This window comes from Mesitornis unicolor, unplaced genomic scaffold, assembly GCF_000695765.1.
Source record: "Mesitornis unicolor isolate BGI_N332 unplaced genomic scaffold, ASM69576v1 scaffold10753, whole genome shotgun sequence".
Taxonomy (NCBI): domain Eukaryota; kingdom Metazoa; phylum Chordata; class Aves; order Mesitornithiformes; family Mesitornithidae; genus Mesitornis; species Mesitornis unicolor.
The window spans coordinates 13,037-34,427 of record NW_010172603.1 but is presented as its reverse complement, the minus strand read 5'-3'; the positions used below and the strand labels follow the sequence as shown (position 1 = coordinate 34,427).

Genomic DNA, 21,391 nt, shown 5'->3' with positions numbered 1-21,391 from the left:
AGAATGCACCATGATAATACTAAACCAGCATTTTACAGTGAGTTTTCATTGCATCGTCGTGGCTAAAGATGCCCCAAATGGTTGAACTTCTATTTTCATTCCTTGAATCCACCCCTGTCCCTCACTTGTGGGGGATGGGCAGAGCTATGTGATTTTTATCTGAAATAAAAATGGAAAGCATTATGGAAACTATTCAAAACAAATTCAGTAGTCTTGTGAAAATAGAAAACAAAAAAAGCCTCGTTGCTGATTTAATTTAGTGTGCTTGGTCAGAAACTATGTTAGCTTGAGAACAGCTTCAGAAGCGATGAACTCTTTTAGGGAAGGAGTAGGTGGATGGCTGGGGAAATCTCTGCAGCTAGCCTGGGGGTGAGTTAGTTACTGACATCCTGAGGTAAGCTAATGCTAAACTGAAAGCTGGGCAGCTTTTTTATGAGCAATTTAATTTTGATTGTAAAAGAGTAATGAGCTGAAAACCTGCCTCCTTTTCCCACTTTTTAAATTTTAAAAAAGATAATATATTTTTATACCTTCTTTCCCTTGTTAGAATTAGTGTATTGCTATTTTTCTCATTAATTTTGGCAGCTGACTTTTATTATGAAACTATTTGTTGCCGAGCTTATTACTGTCTCTCCTTAAAACTTCTTTTTTAAAAAAAGCAAAACCAATGACAGAATGCTATTTCAGGGTGTTTATTGAATGTCTTGGTGGTACTGCTTGAATAGCTCGTGTGTCTCAGTAGCAGTAAAACTCACAACAGGCTAATAAAACTATTTACTTAATAGTTATGAGTTTGAAAACTGTCTTGGGTGTAGTTAGAAATACCACTTAGTAATAGCATTAACAACAATAAATTAAAGACTACTGGCTGTACAAGTCACCATAAAAGTTGAAAATACATACATCAGTAATTAAAGTGCATGTCTATGTGATGTAGTTTTCAGAATTTGCTTTATAATTTAAAATACCACTTGATGGTTAAGAGAAAAACATATATTTTCAGATCATGATCAGAAGCATTTTCTTATTTTTGGATCGTACGTATGTACTTCAGAATTCAATGCTTCCTTCTATATGGTAGGTATCCCTCTTAAGTATTCCTCCAATCTTTAGATTTTGAACATGTTGTTATATTTGCAAAGGTTCACATTATATTTGATCTGTGTGATAGGTCTCTAAAATTTTGTGTTAATTTGTGGTAATACGTGTGTCAGGCTATGCATGTGTCATTTCCTCTTTCCCCAGAAATATTCATTGTGAAATGAGGGTAAAAGAAGAATAAGGCCTGTGAACATATGCTTAAAAGTCAAGGCATAAATATAGTGGTAGTTGTCACAGCCTGCATGAGTCTGGCTGTGTGGGGAACCTCCTCGGACTGCTGCCTCTGTGCCTTAGCGCTGGCGCAGCATTACATTAGATCTTCCTGGTTTTGACAAAACCAGACACTCAAGTTCTTGTGGTTTTTTGTTTAGTTGGTTTTTAAATAAGACAGATATCAACACTGACCTCTTGAGAGTTGAGACCTGTGGCTCAGAGCATTGAGATGATGCTGCTTTACTTTCAGCATACCACAGTCACATCTTTGAGTAGTCTATTTTTAAGCATCCCACCTGAGGGGCACTTTATATCATTTGTTTGCCCAATCCAGCCTTTGCTGAAAATTTCTGCTATTGTTACTCTGTCTAAAGTAAAAAAATACCTAATAAAGTACTGAAGTAAGAGCGCATTTTTCTCCTGCCTGGCTGGCTTCTGTGCTCTTGGGAGTTCCTCAGGCTGAGGAATGTGGCATCCTTCTCCCACCCCTTGTTCGTCCTGTGGACATATTTCTTCCCGACCTCTGCAGTAGTTTTCCTCCAACTCTTTGTGTTAGGCTTCCTTTTACTAAACATTGTTGAAGAGATCTGTTCAAACTTTGGGCCCTTTTTTTTCCCCTCATACTGGGAAAATTCCCTTATTGAAATCCTGATGCGTGCAAAGAAGTTGGAGGTAACAAGTTTTATCTAAGATGCCTCTGTCTTCCTTGGCCAAGACAATGTTATTAACTGGCTGCTTCATGACATAGAGGCACCATTTCTCATCCTCTTAGAATGAAACAAGAATCTGATACGGATCATTGTAAGGTCATAAACATACAAAGAATTTACACTTCTGAACAAAACTTATAAATTACACATAGATTGACTGATCTAGGGAATCTTATGTTAAGGTATATGTTCAGATTTTTTATTCTTTTTATAGTAGTAATTTTAAAAATAAAGACTGTTGTAGTCTATTATGTGAAATACAGACAGGCTGGTCATAGTTCTCAGCTGAAGTGTATATGCGTCTGGTAGCGTGTGGCCTGGTATTTTTATGATACTTTTTGTTGTGATTTTCTTAGTAGACAGCGTAAAAATTATATATATACACACCAATAATCTGTTCTCTTTCTGTATAATATATACACATTATATGTGTTTTATGTGTATTTGTTTTTCTCAAACTGGGATACAGATTTTTGAAAAGAATCAACAGTATGATTTATTAAGTTTTCAATATTCACACAGGGATATGGGGCTAGAGTTATTTAGAAATCACATTATTAGTGACAAGCAAGTTCAAAACAAGACAATTGATGGGATCCTCCTGCTGATCGAACGAGAACGAAATGGTGAAGCTGTGGACAGAAGTTTGCTGCGGAGTTTGTTGAGCATGCTGTCTGATCTGCAGGTGAGTACAGCAAACTTTACTAATAACAGCTATGTTTAGAAACAGGGTCTGGACTTTTCTAATTTGTGTGTTGTTCAGAAATAATTTTATTCTTCTAGTAAATATGCTTCAAAATCTTAACTATTAGATTGATAAGATTGCCTTTTCTTTACCCCATGTGTGATCTTTTATTCCTTGTTTTTAAATGAAACCACTTTGCCTATTTTCCTTAGCAAAGGTTGCGGCCTGCAGACTCATAAATTATAGATTTGCAAGTCTTTTAGTATGTGCAATATTTTGTCTGTCTTAATCATTCATTTTCTAATCCTAGTGCCAATTAAATGTAGGAACAAAAAAAGACCACGTCTGTCACTGTAAGAAGGCATCACTTTTGGAGTCCAGGTCCTATGTCTGTGTTACAAAATCATCACTGTATTGGCAACTTCTTAGCAGAGATGCCAAGGATAGAATGGGATGCAAAGTTACGGCCAAGGTTTCCAAATAGATAAGGTCAATCTGTAACTTACTGGAACTTTCCATTAGCATAGATACTAAGTAAGCAAATAGACTAAAAAATGCTGTGCTAACTTTGGCAAAGGTTGTCCTCTAGTTGACATTTCAGCCTTGTGCGATGCACCATGAAACTTAGGAGCTGTCTTTCGTTCTTAAAAACAGTTGAGATTGCGCTGTTCCCAAGTGATATACATATGGCTGAAGGTTTAATAAAAGAGTTCAAAGAGGAAGACTGCATAAAATAGTGCTTTTGGATCAGGCAGCTTGCTTACATTTCTGCCTTTCATGTTAATCCTCCTAACTTTCATCTGTAACTTTAGTGTACCAGAAAAATTAATAACTAGTAATTCTTTCCAAGAGAGAAGGCAAACTTCTGTCAATGATTTTTCAGATCACATAACTGAACATGCGGATCTGATTTGTGTACTTTTTCCCCACTTTTTCCCATTGTTATTTGCCAAGTTTCTCTGACTGCATCAGCTTTTTTCTAAGTGTTGACTTTTTAACATTTATTAATTTTTAGCAAAGTACTGTGCTAACTAAAGATGAACATTCCCCTTTATTTGATCCCTCTTACAGAATTGGATTTAAGTCTGTATTCTCCTTTGTTGGCTCAAAAATGTAGTTTTCTTTTTTCACTAGGGAAACTAACCTATCTAATCTGTTCTTTTATAATGTCTGTTACTTCACTGAGATAGAGATGTGCTCATAATCCTGTAATTATACACCAAGATCTCTACTTCTCTCTCTCTCAACAGAAGTTAGCTTCTGGAGACAGATTAATTAATTAAGAAAATCTTATATTGCATTTGGAAACAATCTCTTCCTCATTCCTGATTTTTAAGCAATTATACAATTGAGGACCAGCTGCTAAAAGTTGATTCCCACTTGCATAAATCCTTTTCTATAGCTGTTTCCTATTACACTAATGGGATCTTGGGGCCAAAACTTAGGTCTCAAGCAGCATGGGTGGCCCAGATGAGCAAGGTGTGGAGAGAGCTGTGTTAATGCTCTGCAATACTCTACTTGGCATGCCTTTTGCTGCCCCAGTGTCCCTAGAACTGTAGGCTTTGTGGTTCTCTAAACCACAATGAGTGGCTTATTCCTTCCCTGGAGAAAGAGAGTTCACCTTATTTTGTATAATTTGTTTTTCCTGGGCCACTGAGATAAACCTGGTAGAACTGAAGATGCATTACTGAGCATTTTGTTATTTTGTTATTGGGAATTACTGTTTTGTGCCAATGTTTCACTAGTTGGAAATATTTTTAGGTTTTTTTTTTGCCACAGAAATATCAGTGGGATTCTTGAGCTCAGATGGATTGGTTGTCATTGCTGTGCTTTGATCTTGGGGATTGGTTTTGGGCTCTTTGCCTTAAACAGAAACCTGTCAATTTAGACTATTTGAGTATTGATAAATGAAAAACATTATTGCTACACTGGAAAATCAGCTCAGATCTCAGTCTCTCTAAAACCAGAGGGCAAAGAGAAAACTTCTGTGTTAATCTAATGTTACTCTGACACTTCTTATAACTGTGTGTTCTTGAAATTTTACTTGCCCTCTATGCCTGACAACCAAAACATTCTACCCTTACTGGCAGCTTAATGTAATTAACTAAATTAATTTCTTGAGCAGGTTTACAAGGAATCATTTGAACAGAGGTTTCTGGAAGAGACAAATTGCTTATATGCTGCAGAAGGCCAAAGATTAATGCAAGAAAGAGAGGTAGGTGCATGCCATAGATGATTGCTTTTTTGTTAGTTTTATCTGCTATGGGATTGCATGAGAACTTCTGGTAGTGCTATGGTGTATTTATGTTCTGTGAAATTCATTGGTTCCCAGGTACACATGTACACATTCACATGTTTTGATGTGGACCACAGTATTGTATCAAACGGAAGAGGAATCTCCAGGCTGCCTTGGTGCTTGAAATACATAATTAAGGGTGGAGAAACCCAGTGGCATTTTGTGTAGCTAAGGTTACGGTACCAGAAAGTCATTTCCACATAAAGCTTAAGGGTGTGCCATCAATATTATTTTTGCTTAAGTGCTGTAAAATATCCACTGGCATAATTTTACTATGTGGTTAATATCTAAGTGAACTGCTCACTTTTTTACTGTTTTGTTGCATTTATTTTGCTGTTTTGTTTCTTTTCCTTATTAGTTAAATAGACTTAAGACATTTTTGTTTTCTGTCCTATTGAGATATAATTATGTTCTGCAGTGGGCAGCCTGCAAATATGTCAATCTCTGAAAACATACGTGTTTCTTGGTGGTCTAAAATACAGACTAGTACCTTTATTCCATTTTAACACTGAGTCACTACAAACATTTTGAAAATGCCTGATTACATTGCACTGAGGTGGATCCTTGTGTCTAATCCTGCTCCATTCACCTCATTCCCTGGCATTCCACTGGGACCTGAGATGAAATGCTTTGATGTAGATTTTGAGACCAAGAGTCTTACTGCTTTTATAGGCCTAGTGGAAAGCTGTGGCAAAACCACAAAAGGATTACGGCCCTAACTTAGACAGTATATACATGTACATGCTTAGGCATATGCACATAGTGCATACATATACATGCATCCACTTGCATATACATGCATATGTACCTGCATGTGTATGTGTGCATACGTGTACATATATGCACGTATGCATAACTCTTTTTATAATTTGAAGTCTGAGTTTTATAGTTGTGCCATAATATATGTTAAATGTAATAACTCTTCATAGGGACAGATACTCCACTGGAGAAACTGACACTATGAATAGTAATAGAATAGTAATAGAACTATGAGGTTCACACCAACTGAAAAATTTGCTCCATGATACTTTAAGGCTAGCTTAGCTCAGAAGGTTTTTGAGAAAAAATAAGCTTCCTCTGAAAAATTCTTAGATTTCTGTTTTTCTCTTTTCTGTCAGGTGCAGTTACAATACTTGAAAGTAACATTGATTAATAAAAATATAGATTATGTAGTATGTAACAAGGTTCTGGTAGAGTAGTCCTTTCCAGGTCATATTCTCTTTAAATTTGTAGTTTAAATTAATTGTAATGGAATAAGATTATCTGCCTTTTGTACCGTGTAGTTGAAGTTGACATTCCCTTGTCTTGCTAGGTCCCAGAATATCTTCACCATGTTAGTAAACGTTTGGAAGAAGAAGGAGACAGAGTAATAACATATTTAGACCACAGCACACAGTGAGTACAAATTTTGTCATTCTTAGTGCAAATCAAACATCCTTCATAAAACAGTGGGGTTATCTGTGATTGTAGAGACACAGAGATTATTTCTGCATTATCTTACAGATGTTATTTTGTTGACAAGCACTAGTGATACAGCTTGTTTTTTTTAAGACTTTATTTTTTATTAAAACTGATTTCTTTAAATCAAAATATACTTTGAGTAAGAGGAGAGAAATTTGTTCAAAGACCAGTGTATATTGAAGTTAACAAAACATTATATAAGAACTCAAATTGACATTATCAAAATAGCAGCTGATTTTAGCCATTCATGTACTGGTAACAACATTAACCACAAACCCCTTGAGGGAAAGAAAGACTCCTTAGGCAAAAAAAAAAAAAAAAAGAAAAGGTTAAATTATTGCATAGGACATGAACATAACTCATGAGCAGTCCAGGATATGAATTTAATAGTAGATCAGTTTTGGTGCAGCTGCTGCCAGTAGTCAGAAGTCCAACGTAGCTTGTCCTTTCTTCACTCAGGTGCTGAGTAATAGTGTGTGTTTTGCTGGGGTAAGAACGTGCTTTCAGGAAGTAGTGCAGGGTCAGTGATGCACTATAAATCCATATGTAATTTGTCTTGCAGTAAGCTGTTGCGTTGGATTTTTTTTAATAAAGAACATAACAATTAATGAAGAACATAACATTTTATTCTATTTTATTATTTTTCTGGATGACACATTGGCGTGTCATTCATTATTCAGATACAGTTTTTATATATACTCTCACACACATGCGTTGCATGTCATGGTACATATTTGAACTTGAAACTTCTTCCTGTAAATGCTGATTGCAGGGTGACTAGGTTTTTCTGGCAGTCACTCCAAAATCTATGGAACTATTTCTGTGTATAAAGCTTATATATAATTTTTAAACTTAAACAGTAAATAAAAGGTTGATATAGTTATATTTTCAGGCTAGATATACATCGAGTCCTTGCTTTGAATCTCTTCCTTGGTAAAAGGCTTAGAAAACCCACTTTTAGAATTCTGGCTTTGCACTAATTTCCTTTCTTTGCGTTTAGACACAGTAGCTCTTAAGATGAGTGTCCTTGATTTGTCCTCAGGTCATACTGTCTCTCCAGGTGTGCATGAAAAGAGCAGGAAGGATGTTAAATTTAGTTACTGGGTTTGAGATGGAAATGATACTTCCAGGACAAAGCTTTTCCATCCCTGCCAGCCTTTGGCAAAGAGTTCCACTGGTGCATGAGCCACCAGGTGATAAATTGCCTCCTTTTGTTTAAGTCAGACTCCCAGTACCATCACTGATGACCCCAGTTCTTGCTTTCAGGGAAAGTGATCTGTCCGTTCCCTTTCAACTTCTCCCTGCCTGTCGATGCACTGTATCCCTGCATCCTAAGTCATCTCTTTCCCAGAAAGAAGAGTCCTAACCCATGCAGTTGTTTCTCTGGTGGCTGCTGCATCATACTTTGGTCATCCCTATTCCCTTCTCTGGACTTTTCCAAATTCTAATTTAATCTTTCTGAGATGAAGGGATTAAAACTGGGTAATGTATGGAAGATCAGGCAAGTAATTGATAGGCTGTTTCAGGAAAGGTGGTGTTTTTGCAAAGGTAGGGACAGAAAATTTATGCTGCTATGTAATAAGGCTTCCATCTATCCAGGTCAAGCACCTCTCTTCTGGAAAATCTAAATCAAAGATCTGAGAACGAGTTTTATAAAACTTAACTCAGAAAGAAATGGTTGCTCCTTTGTTGTTATATTTTAAGCAGCGGTAGAAGTTTAAATGTTGAAATTAATTATCCCTTTGCACTTCAGGCATTTCTTTCTTCTTTTATGCTGTAAAAGATGTAAAGGAAAACTTGCCATTGTTTTTCAGTCCTGTCTAAAGTTAATGTATCAAACAAATATTTCATTAATATCAAAAATTAGATAAAATCCAAGGACAAATTTAAAATGTTTTGCGAATTGGAGTCTTGTGGCTCAATTTATGCTTCTGTAGGTGCATAACACATTAGATTAAAAGCTTGGGTTTTGAACATCACCAGCATCTATTGTATTGTTCTGGAGTTCAAGCTCTTGGAGTATTTTGGTTTGCTTTATTTGTTTGCTTGTTTGTTTCTAAGAAAATGTCAATTTTACTTTTTTCCAGAAATGTTTTGGTATTGATTTTTGGTATCTAAGCTTCTCTCTTCTACTGTGTAAGAACTTGCTTTTTGGTATCCAAACCTGAATTTCTTCCTAAATTACAGACATTGTTTTTATTGTTTTCTTTCTTGACTTACATCACATGTGAAATTTTTGTCTTAATTTGTAGCCTCTGTTTTAAATTAAAAAATGTTAATTTTTTTTATAGTATAAAGTTATTCACAAATACACTGTGACAGAAAGCAATTGCCTTATACTCTAATACTTCTAAAATACTTTTCTTGCCTTATTTAGGAAACCACTGATTGCTTGTGTGGAGAAACAGCTACTAGGAGAACACTTATCAGCTATTTTGCAAAAAGGTATTTTAAAAAATTAATATAATTTCCAGTATGTAATGAATTATCATACTCTGCAATAACTATAAACTCCACAGCTTTTATTTAAGGAGGTATATTAGCCATGGGAAAAACTTCCAGAGATGCATAAAGCCAGCCCTATGACTGTTACACCCACTGTGACAAGTTAATTGTGTATGTGGAAACAAATATAATTCCTTATTTGTAAAGGTTGCTAAACTCCCTAAATCTCCTTTGACTTCCAGCAGTGGGCTTAGGAATTAAACCTTTGAAACTATTTATTTCCTGGAATTATATAAACGTCTAAATGAGAGCTGCAGTTACTGTTGTAGCTTCTTTTATGTGATAATCACGCAGCTCAAGTACAATAGCTTCACAAATTCTTGTGATTTTATAGCTCAAGAATAATGAGTTACTGGAAGTGACAACATTCCAAGGCAATGAACTTTCAGATGCTTTTGTCTGTATTTTATGTTTTGCCTGGCAATTTCAGATAAGAGCTGCAGTCTTAAGTCCTTATTCAAACATTAGCATCTCCAAATGACCATTTATTTGTTCCACTTAACCTTTAATCTCTCCTTTTTCACTGGATTTCTACATTTGGTCAGTATTGCCTGATGTTTTAATACATTAAATGATCCTTTCCTTTTCTTGAAGTAGCCTTATTTTAGGTTTTAGATCTAGAAAATTGTTCTTACATCTTTGTTTCCTGCTGCAAAACAGATGTCCCAAGTAGTCTAGTATCTTGGAGCTCTATCACATCCATGTTTGCTAATATTTTAGGTTGCTCTACATACCCCTTTCCCTTCTTTTTTCATCCTCTTTAAAGATAGACATATGCTCAGAGTTTTCTCTGAACTACTCTGAGAACAGGTTATTTCACAATTTTCAGGACATTTGTAAAAATAAGCATGGTCACTCCATTTAACTATTCTTAAGCTTATTGTAAACAGAAGGTAAGAATAAATAATGCTTGTTGTTATATGTCAATTTTACTTGCTCTTTAATTCAAGTATTAATTTTAAGTACCTTCTCCAGTGACACATTTGTTCTATCAGTTGGCTTAACCAGAGAGTATGTGGTCTTGTTTTATCCTGAACTTTTTCTTGGTTTATAATGTATATGTACCGTCCATGTAAATAAGGAGAGATTTACAAATTTTTTTCTAGTTACTACGTTTTAGGTCTGTTGTATTGTTGGATCAGCTTTTGCATTCTATGTCTGCACTTCAAAAAAAAAATAAATTCTAGTATCACTTGCATAACTTTCTGCATTCATGTGATCCAGGGCACATTGTAATTTGCTTATAACATCCTAGTATTCTGAGAAAGTAGAAGTTACTGCCTTTTGTAGGTTTTGTTCCTAAGGAGAAGGCATTAGATATATTCAGTTTGATGTAGGGGTAAAAAAACCTTACAAATGCAGGGTATGTATAAGAAACTTTTCTCTTTTTGTATTACTGCAACTACCATTGACTAGATATTGGTGGTTTTTTTTTCACTGAGTATAATATTTTTTTCCAAGGCTGTGATAGTGCTTTCTGGAAGTTGTGTGAAGCCTTGCATCAAAGGACTTTCCTGTATGTCTTTTTCAGACAACGTATCTCTGATTACATTGGAACTACATTCATCATATTCTCAAATGTAAAAATGTGTGCACAGTTGTTATACATTTCATATTTAGCCTTGAGCTTCACTTCTCTGTTTACCTAGTCCAAAGCGTAGTCCTATGCAGGGTGAATTGATAAAGGCAAAAGTTGCTTGAAAGGAATTTGTAGTCTTGAGTTATTCCATTGGTATAAGCATGGGGAATTCATAGCACCTTCTTAATCTAAAAAACAAACATGGCTCACCACACTCCACAGGAAAAAATCTTGCAAAGTATCTATCTTTACTTTAAATTTGGGGCACGTTACCTAGCTTACTGGTTTTTGACATTCTTTAGAAGTTCTTGATAAAACTGTACCCTTCAATTCAAGCACTGTTCATAAACATTCTACAAAAGGGTTACAGTCAACACCTTGTTGGGAAAATACTTCAGTTGAAATATTTTTAAAATATTACACCATCAATTGTATCAGCCAGTTTAAACAAGGGGACATCTTAACCCTGAACATACCACTTGCTTCCAGAAATGTAGTCTTAAAAATTTTATGCTTTTCAAGCATGCTGGAGAGTCTTGTCTTTTGATGTATTTCATAGATATTAGTTTAATTTATTTTTTTTTTTAGGACTTGATAACCTGCTCGATGAAAACAGAATATCAGATTTGACCCAGACTTACCAGCTGTTCAGCCGGGTAAAAGGTGGTCAGCAGATCCTCTTGCAACATTGGAGTGAATACATCAAGGTATTTCAAAGTTGTCTTACTAATACCAACATTTATGCTGTTATCATATATTTCTTCTATCCAAAAATAAGAATAATATGTATGTGTATGCATCAAAATTCTGTTTTAAGCAAATATGGGGAGGGATGTTAATGCTTCGCCCCCAGTAATGATCATATGTTGTGGTTTTAAATTTCTACTTGGAAATTGCTTTCCTTACAGGTTTGAACATTATACAAGAAGTTATTTTGGTTTGCTTTGCTTTTAAATAGAGCCATATGCATATGTGTTTAGAGTAAGTTGGACTGTACTGTGTTGTGTTTTGCTGCAAATGCACTCAACTGTTTACGTATCTGCAGAATCATTGAAACATGAGAACATAGCTGTTCTACTCCAGGTTAGCAGTGCTACACGTAACCAACCCACAGCAATGCTGATGAATGTTTAAGGTATTTGGAATGAAATACGCCTCTAGAAAATAATCCATCATCAAAGTCCTATTTAGATGCTTCAGGTTTGTTTTGGTAGGCATGATATGCATGTAGTAACTGCCCCAGAGAACTTGCACTCTGGTGCTCTTGCAAGATGAAAGCAGCAAAACTTCACAGAAGGTATTTCTCTCTGGAGTTGATAATTCCTGATATGGTAACTCTCTTCAGAATTGCCCATGGGTGCATCAACCTTCAGGACTAAGTACACAACATCAGTTTGTTTCAGAGCTGCCTTTCCTGCACACCCATGTCTGGGGTTCTGCATGGCGCACCAGCACGCAGCCCGCGTGAATGGGATGTAGTCTTCCCTCTGCCCCCAGAACCAAGGTGGTGTTTGCCCTGCTGGGTGTCGTCCAGCATCCCCACATGCAGTCTGTGCATCCATGGGCAACTGGGGCAATTGAAGGCCAAGAAGGAATGATCTTTCTTCTGCATTGCTCTCAGATCATGTGTCTGATGTGTGCTGCCTGTCACTGCACAGACTCTTTTGTGATCTGTTTTAACACAGTATCTGGGCAAGGGCAGTTCTATGACAGGTTTAGTAAGCTAAAGAGTCTCACATGTTGTGGCCCAAGGAAAGAATCAGGAGTTCAGGACAGATAGGAAAATGAAGGAGGGAGAACCGAAACCTCTCCTTTCACAGCAGCAAGTTGTTAAGTTGGCTTGTCATACCTTTTGTCTCGCAGAATCAGATCTTGTATGGCTTTGTTTTTAAGAATTTTTTTACAGACTCAAAAAGCTAGAAACCATTTTCAGTAGTTTCAGTAAATCTCCTCCTTTCAAACATTCTGTATGATCACAGAATCACAGAATATTAGGAGTTAGAAGGGACCTCAAAAGATCATCCAGTCCAACCCCCCTGCCAGAGCAGGATCACCTAGACCAGGTCACACAGGAATGTGTCTAGGCAGGCTTTGAATGTCTCCAGCGAAGGAGACTCCACAATGTCTCTGGGCAAAACAGAGAATATGCAAAATGATAGAATGCATTCAAGTGAGGCTACAAGAACATAACTTTTATCTTGTGAGCCAGCATAAGAAAATACACAGAGACCGTGCCAAATTACTGGGGTGAAGGTCTGTGCTCTACTGTAGTCACCTTTTATGATTTCAGAGGTGTCATTTAGCTTTCTGTATCTCTTTCTGTATCACTTTGCCATTTGCAGAATGGGGGCAATGCCCTGCAATTTGTGAATGTAACTGGTAGAGGCTGTGTTAATGAAGGGGAAATTTTGCTAAGTGTAAGATATGATGGACTAGATCTTCAGTGGTCCTTTCTGACCCAAACTGTTCTGTGATCTACATACTGAATCTAAGGACCTGGGGCAGCCTTGTGTTTGTCTTGCTTCACCAAAATCTTACTTGAGAAAGATCTCAACAAAAGATCACAGGGGATAATTAGACACTGAAGTGGAAATCCTGAGGTCTGGGAGAGATTTCCCCATCTCTCTTTGACTGTTGTCGTGCTACATAGGCTAGCATACTTTAGTTGATGAAAATACACCAGCTGAATACTGTTCTGCTGTTACTGTGCAGATGTTCCTCTTTCTCACCTTGGATAATATGTCATTCTGTCTAGAGCAGTGATCAGTGTTACTAAGCAATTCTAAATTATCCGATGGGTTAAAACCCTCCCTTACAGGATATTTTGGTTCACTAGGCAAATGGTATTGTACCTCTAACTGTAAGATAATAAATGTAGGAACAAGAAAAGAAAGTCTGTGGCTGCTTCTTGAGAATGGGAAAGTTTTTTGGTTTGTTGCAGGTCAGCTAGGTTTTATTTTTGCTTTTGAGTCCTTGCTGAAAGAGAAATCTTGGAGTCATGTGCAGCAGTTGAATTTTCGCCACCTCTTCCTTCAGTAGAGCTCTCCAGTGGATTTAAGAAAAATAATACAAAGTTTTCCATTACACTTAACATTTCTGAGGCAGTTTCCATATAATTTCTTTTACATGAATCATGTAGTTCTGTATCTTAACTGTAAACTTGCACATCATACAGTTCATGTCTGCTGTGTATTTTTTTTAGCTTTTGTCTTAAATGTATATAATCTTTAAATCAAACAGTAATGTTTGAAATCCATTAATGTGTGTCTGGGTTTTTATTTTAAATTTCAATGCATCTCATTTTTTGAAAACTTGAAGTCACATAAGTAGCTCTGTTAAAAAAAACACAACTTTTTCTAATGGTAAATTTTATAAGGGTAAATGTGTCTGTTGGGGGAGATAGGTAGCATTCTAAAGTATTTTATTATCAAAAGTGTTTGTTTTACAGAACTTTGGGACAACAATAGTGGTTAATCCTGAAAAAGACAAGGATATGGTGCAAGAGCTACTAGATTTTAAGGATAAAGTGGACCATATCATAGAAGTGTGCTTTCAGAAAAATGAAAAATTTATAAACTTGATGAAGGAGTCCTTTGAAACATTTATCAACAAGAGACCAAATAAGCCTGCAGAATTGATAGGTACACAAATATTTTTCTGTAAAATATTTCAAAAATCTGTAGAAAGCATGATAAGATAATGCTGCTGAGTGTGCTAGCGCAATAGTGATGCAGTACGCATTCTGCTTTAGGAGGCTCGTTTTTGGGATAGGAGACAAAAGTTAACCTGGGAGCATTGCGGGTCCGAAAAGCTTGGGTGCGCTGTTAGGTGTGCGCGTGGTGTCCTGATGGAGCATGGCAACTTCTGCTGTCCCCACGCTCTGCTTCCTGCACGGTGCCTGGTGCTAGCAACGCCTCAGAGAGCAAAATGCTGCTGCTATGAGGGGAGTAAATGGTCAAGGGGAAGAGCAGCTGTGTCAAAAAGAGAACTGTTTCTAAGGGTGGTAGTAGAGGTGTTTTTTGGATGTTACGGATCTCTCAGAACGGACTGAGTACAGCCCATCTATCTGCCTTGAAGGCTGAAGTTGGGAGAACAACTTTAAAGCCTTCAGATACAAGGAGTTTTAATAGAGGAAAAAAACAATATTACTTTGAAGGGGGAACTAGTGGTCATTAAGGGGAAAAGGAATAAAAATATATTAAAAATACTAGTACTGGGTTTATCCCTGATCTGGCAAAAGCTCGTCTGACTGTTTTGCCTGCAGCGAAAGCTGTGGCATTTTACACCAGGAGAGGATTCCACTCCTTGGTTGGTTCTTTTTCCTCTCTACGTTCTTTTGCCTTTATTTGACTTATTTCACTACTTCTTTCTAAAACCTGCTTTATGTAGGACAAATTGCACAACCTGGTGATACAGGTTAAAGCCATGATGCTGGCTGCTGTCTTCTGTGGGCTGTGGTGTTTCGACTCCTGCAAAGGTTTCCTTCTTATGCAGAAGGTTGTATAAGGATACTAATGTGGCTTAATAAATACTTAGATAAACTCATGGCTTAACCTTATTTCTGGCATTCTGAAGCTACTAACTTGAAAGCATTGCTTCTGTTAAAATTTTGGTATGCTCATACCAAGGAGCATGAGGGACATGGTAAAGATCAACAAAAATATAGTCCTCTTTGTGTTGTTCGTTTCTGTTTCTCATAAAATACATCCACGTGCATTGTACACTTCCAAAACATTGTCTTTCAACAAGTAGTGTGCTTGCTGTGACTATAAGACACAATGTGGGAATTTGTAATGCATTAATTTTAATGATTATACTGCATTGACTTTGTTTCTCTTGTACAGTTATTTTTGCGATATTTTTCCATTATGACAGTAGTACAGTAGGGATCTATTATTCCACTGAACGTAGGGATGGGAAAAGGGAAAATAGAAGATTTAACACTTATCCTGTACTTTAACATATAGTAATACTTGCCATATAGTAATATTTCAAGTGGGAGACACTTTAGTTATTCTAGATTTTTGGTTTTAAAGCTGTTAAACTGTTTTATTTATTTGTAGCAAAATATGTGGATTCCAAGTTAAGAGCTGGTAATAAAGAAGCAACAGATGAAGAGCTGGAAAGAATCCTTGACAAAATCATGATCATATTTAGATTCATTCATGGTAAGAAATACAGGTTCACAGTGACGCAATTAAAACTGTTTTCCTTGCTACTAGCAGAACGCATTTCTCTGAATGTAAGAGATCTTTTTTAGCATGAGGTTCTGCTTGACTTGATCTTCAGATCGGGTTGCCTTACATCTGAAGGAGCACAATAAATACACCAGGGCAGACAGACTTATTCTATGGAGGCTGGCAAGTTACAGACCATTTACAGTCTGAGCGGAGACATGAGATTTAGAGCTGTTGGTGTTGGTTTTTTTTTTCCCATAAATTAACTGTATCTGTAACCACAACTTCTCCTCTAATGACAGAGAACAGAAAGGTTAGTACAGATTTTCTCTTCCCTGCCCACCTCAGTATGTCATAGGTGCAGTACATGAAAACCCAGTAACTAGTAACTTGTTTTTTCTCATTGTGGCTGAGAATGAACACAGAGGAGGCCTCAGAATGATGGGAGAAAATGTTATTGCTGTGTTTTACTGCCTTTGAAATGCAGTTCTCTTATGTATGTCCTTATCTGAGAAAAACCCTTTAATATGTTAGGAATTTTTTTTGCTAGTTTGGATTTCAGGAAAGGAAAATGTGGTTGAGTGCAATAGAGATGTATGGTCATTGTTATGAGGGAAATGAGACATGTCTTCTGGACTGGGGTGGAATAAGCAGAAACTACTCCATTCTGCATTAGCTTATTCTGAGATACGTGGGGTTCTTTCCTTATAAAATCCAAACCAAGTACAATATAATGGGAAAGCAGACAAGAAATAAGTCAAAGTAGCATCATTTGCATCATGATTTATGTCAAATGCAAACGGTGTTGGATGGATATGGTGAATGATAACAGTATTGCAACTTGTCAGCCTAAGAGATTAATTTCTAATAATCTGAAACTTTGAGCAACTCTTTTTCTCTTAATATATTTTTGTAGTGCTGAGCTAAAAGTGCAAATTTATTTTGAGGTATCTAACACACAAGAGTCCTTTTAAGAGCAGCTGATAATTAGTAGTTAGTTTCTGGGTATTGGACTTTTCAATAGTATCTTGATGCTGCTTCATGAAACAGTATTTTACCAGAGAGCAGGATGGAGAAGGAAGAAGAGGATCAGACAAATTGCTACATTGGAAGGTGTTTACAAGGAATTAGGAGGGGCTACTGTAGGTAGTGCAAATAATGCCTTGAGTTACAGTGAATTTCTGCCTCTTAAAAGTGAAACAACTTGCTGATATCTTTGCACTATCAATAGAAAAGATTTGTGGAAGCTCTGGTTTAAGATGTGCAAGTTTGTGGGTGCCTGTATGACTACTTTATTTCAAAAGGCAAAGCAAGTGAGAAGTCTTCTGATGCTTTTTCTTCACCTTAGGCTTTTAAACAGTATTTCTTTAATATGTAGGAACCTTTTTTCTTTTTTTAATTTTAATAAATCAGACCCCAGAATAATTTCATGTGGTTTGCAGCTGACCCAATGGGAAATACAAGGCAGCCTATGTTCCTGGGGTGGAGAGAGGGGAGGAAAAAGAAAGAAAGAAAGACTTTGCAAAATATGTTAAAAAATAATTCAGATATAAAAAGAACTAGTTGTCTACATGTTTTCATTTACTGTTGCATAGTGAATATTGTTCTACTGATCTTGAGAAAGGCGTTTGTGACAAACCTAAAGTGCAATGATGCAAATAGAATGTATGATTTAATCTGATTTTTATTTTTTCTTTTTAATTTCCATACAGGTAAAGATGTGTTTGAGGCATTTTACAAGAAAGACTTAGCCAAAAGGCTTCTGGTTGGAAAAAGTGCATCAGTAGATGCTGAGAAGTCCATGTTGTCAAAGCTTAAACATGGTAGGTTTCTTCAGACGTGTTAAATTTTTATTACTTTAATAAAAGTAATGGCATGTAAAGTGGAATCCTTATTTTCTCATGCTTAAAGAAGTGAAAAGCCAGATTTTAAGTAACAGCTGAGCATATCACAGCTTTCATTGTGCTCACTGAAAACTACCTCTTAGATATGTAAATGATTCATTTAGTGTACCTACAGAGGAACAAAACCCTTAAAATATTTACCCAATTGTGGGTGCTCTGTACCCTGGCAAATCTGGCTCGACTGTCTCAGGTTAAACCTTCATTGCTTGTTCTGTGCTTCTGTGTAATTGTGGGATTTTTGCTTTAATTCGTGTGACAGAATGTGGTGCTGCTTTTACCAGCAAACTGGAGGGCATGTTCAAGGACATGGAACTGTCAAAAGATGTCATGGTTCAGTTTAAGCAGGTACAGTGAGCTTGTGTTTGTGTGCTGAATTTTCAGTAGTGGTATGGAAGCACTTAATGGTGTTACAGCTTAGATTAAGCTAAAATAAAATGAAACTTCTTTTGAGCAGGCCCCAGTCATAGTAACAGAGTCTATTTATAGAACAGAATTTATTGTATATCTATTCAGAGAGAGTCTTAATTCTACAGTTTTGTTTCCTTTTTAAGTACATTACAGTCTAAATACCACATAGTAATATAGTTGTCTAACATACTTTGAAGTCCATATCCTTTCATTCTGTAAACTGTTGCTGCTCTGATGAATTCTTTGTGAATGACCCACACCAGAGAAGCTCCCTGAAGGTTGCTAAGTGCACAGAAACCATGTATGTCTCAGCCTCAAAGCATCCAACCTGTTGGTGACTGAGGGAGTGCTCGGAGGAAATCCCGTATGTGCTTACCCTGTTGTTGCGCTTCTCCCTGGGTACCTTTTTGAGGCCTTACTGAAGACAGGATACTGGGGTAGAGATATGATCCAGAACATCAGCTCCTGTAATAAAATACTCCAGTGGCTTTTCTGTCCCAGACTTTGCAGCTGGTTTGGCTGATGCTATGCTCAAATTATAAGAAAATGTATGTGTGTAAGCCCCAGAGAATCCTTTTGATCTTATAGTTCTGGGTTTCTGATAAAAAGCTTTTCTTTACTTTATTTGCATGTGATTGAAGTTCTTTTACCTTAATACCCTGTAAAGACAGTGGTCTAGGATACTTCAAGTCATGTTGTACTTTTCTTTTTGCTTCCAGTCACTTGCTGCGTTTTGAAACTGGGGACAGAGGCAATAAGTAGTAATGAAATTCGAAGTCTTGGTAGAGCATGTCTAGCCAAGGATGTAAACTGTAGACATTTTTCATTATTCTATCAACTTTAAATTTCTGATGTAGGTATACATATTTTCTAATTTAGCATGCAGCAGTATAACTGAACAACTTTTTTTGTCTCTTGTATTTTAGTATATGCAGAACCAAAGTGACCCAGGAAATATAGATCTGACAGTAAATATATTAACTATGGGATATTGGCCAACTTATACACCTATGGAAGTCCACTTAAATTCGGAGGTTAGTGTTTGAGTTCTCCTTTTAAATGCACTTTATGGTGTGGAACCATAATCACTATCATAGAGCGAACTCATGTCTTCATTTAATGTTTTTCTTCTGCCAGATATTTAAGAGGTTTATCTTATTTTAAAGATTCCAAAAATGCAAAAAAATAAAATGTAGTGGATATAATCCCCTTTTTTGGCAGTGATTGTTTAACTCAATATGTCTTTTTCACCTTTTTACTACTAATAATAATCTAAAATTAGATTTAAAATAAAATCAGTGTCCCATTTAACATGGCAGTCAAGCACTTAAAAGTTCAAAACTGTGCAGTTGACCTTAATTTAGTTAATCTTTAGCCACATGGGCTAGGCAATTTGATCTAGCCAATGATACTGTACGTTCTTTTTTTTCCCTGCAACGTGTCACACAAAACTAGCCCCTGCATTTAAATGGCATTTTCCTAAAAAAAGATTCCTTCCCAGTTGAGAGATTTTTGCAGAGCTCCTATCAGTAGCAAGTTAAGTTGAAATATGTATTTGCAGTCCTATTTCCTGCAATACCTTGCTTGATGTGAAATGTGGGAAGCACTTCAGAGGGCAAAGGCAGTAGCGAGGTTCCTGTTCAGTTCAGATGATGTGGTAGCTTTTGTGCTCTTGCTCCTGTGGCATCTGTTCCTCAGTAGCAGACTATTTTGGAAGGATCCAACCTAAGTAACACATCATGAAAATGGAGAAGTAAAAACCCCTTACTTGGAATTAAGGGGATATAAAATACTGGAATCAGAAAAGAAGGCAGGAAGAAAAGAGAAATTAAAAGCTATTTTTGAATTGAGGCTTTCTTTTATGCTTAATAGCACCAAAAAATTCTTGTGCTTGAAAGCAGAATTTTCCTCTTTGGATTTAGTTTTGCACACAAAAATACTTACTATGAAACATTGCTGAGGAGAATAAAGGGATTACACGTGTGAAATCATCTGGCATTGCTGCACTGGTATACACTGATAAACGTTCTCTCTTTGCTTTACAGATGATAAAGCTTCAAGAGGTATTTAAAACCTTTTACCTGGGAAAACACAGTGGTCGAAAGCTTCAGTGGCAGACCACTTTGGGGCATGCTGTCCTGAAGGCAGAATTTAAGGAAGTAAGTTTGCTTAGTTAATGCTTGGCCTGTTGGGATGAAATTTAAGTCAATTATTGGGAATCTAGTCATGTGTTGTATTTTTCATAAAGGTAGTGACATTTCTGTGGCGGAAGCTTCACAATTCAATGCTAATATTTTGTATAGAAAGTAGGCTTTTTGTAATTACGTTGAAATACAACCTAGCTGTCGAAAGACAACAATGTGATGCCTTTTGGTCACATGGGTATTTGTTTTCCAGGAATTGTTGCTCATTTGAATAAAATATGTAATAAAGCAGGAAATTAATAAAAGAAAAAGGATACAGCATCTTTTTATTTTTAATGTGGAATTGTGTTGATCATAGAAATACTGGTGATGCTTTTAATATGCTTCACTGATACAAAAAGAGACTGAAGGGTGTTAGTCATGTAATGACTGTGGTTAAAATTTAAATGCTTGTTGAATTATTTAAGTCTTAACTAACTACATTGTTTTTTAATGCGGTTTTATTTTGTCTCATGAAATATCTTCCGTTGCCAATAAGGCAGCTTAATTGAGCCAGAGCAAAGACAAAAAAACCTTGAATTCTTTTACTAACTCATTCTGAATACGAAGCTCAGAGGTGTAGGCATTAGGTAACAAGTGAAATGGACAGGTTTGTAGTTGTCGATTGACAGAAGTGTTAAGATCTATCTGAAGAGTTTGAGTTGTTTATGACTTTTCCACTGCCTGTTTGTACAAACATTGTGATGATACTGATACTACTAATAATACTGTCACTCTGTATCATAGGAAACCAAAATTATTTTTAATTTCTTTCATATTTGATCAAACACAAAGGTTTCTTAGTTTGTCATCTTTATAAAATTAAACTTAAGTATTAAGAGAGTAGGTATTGATGGCGGCAAAGCCAGAATTTCATATGTCGTAATTAAAACGAAATAAATGATGCGAAGTAAATACAAGGCCATTTTAATGAGCTTCTGCTGTGTGCTGTATTGCTACTGTTAGAGGAGCAAAAAAAGAGGCTTTAAAAATATCCTGTTTCCTCGATACTGCAGTCAGGCAGATTCTTCTGTGTGCTATAAGCATTCTGAAATGCACATCTCTTCCTCCAGAAACAGAAAAAAGAATGTATAGCTTCTGTAACTTACCAGATTTGGGGGACACAATAGAATACACTCCGAATATTACTTCTAATTATTTGATATTTC

At 36.3% G+C, this 21,391-nt stretch overlaps 1 protein-coding gene across 1 annotated transcript in view; it reads left to right on the top strand.

The window, feature by feature from the left end:
* CUL4A (cullin 4A) overlaps nt 1–21,391 on the top strand; it is a gene marked incomplete at its 5' end in the record, with an annotated part of 34,604 nt that overhangs the window by 7,276 nt on the left and 5,937 nt on the right. The window contains 13 exons of the mRNA XM_010180446.1: nt 1,004–1,077; nt 2,547–2,709; nt 4,835–4,924; nt 6,318–6,400; nt 8,844–8,911; nt 11,139–11,257; nt 13,999–14,191; nt 15,614–15,718; nt 17,440–17,550; nt 17,891–17,976; nt 18,966–19,073; nt 20,085–20,202; nt 20,798–20,799. Coding sequence (XP_010178748.1) covers nt 1,004–1,077; nt 2,547–2,709; nt 4,835–4,924; nt 6,318–6,400; nt 8,844–8,911; nt 11,139–11,257; nt 13,999–14,191; nt 15,614–15,718; nt 17,440–17,550; nt 17,891–17,976; nt 18,966–19,073; nt 20,085–20,202; nt 20,798–20,799 — 1,320 coding nt within the window. The remainder of the gene's footprint in view (nt 1–1,003; nt 1,078–2,546; nt 2,710–4,834; nt 4,925–6,317; nt 6,401–8,843; nt 8,912–11,138; nt 11,258–13,998; nt 14,192–15,613; nt 15,719–17,439; nt 17,551–17,890; nt 17,977–18,965; nt 19,074–20,084; nt 20,203–20,797; nt 20,800–21,391) is intronic.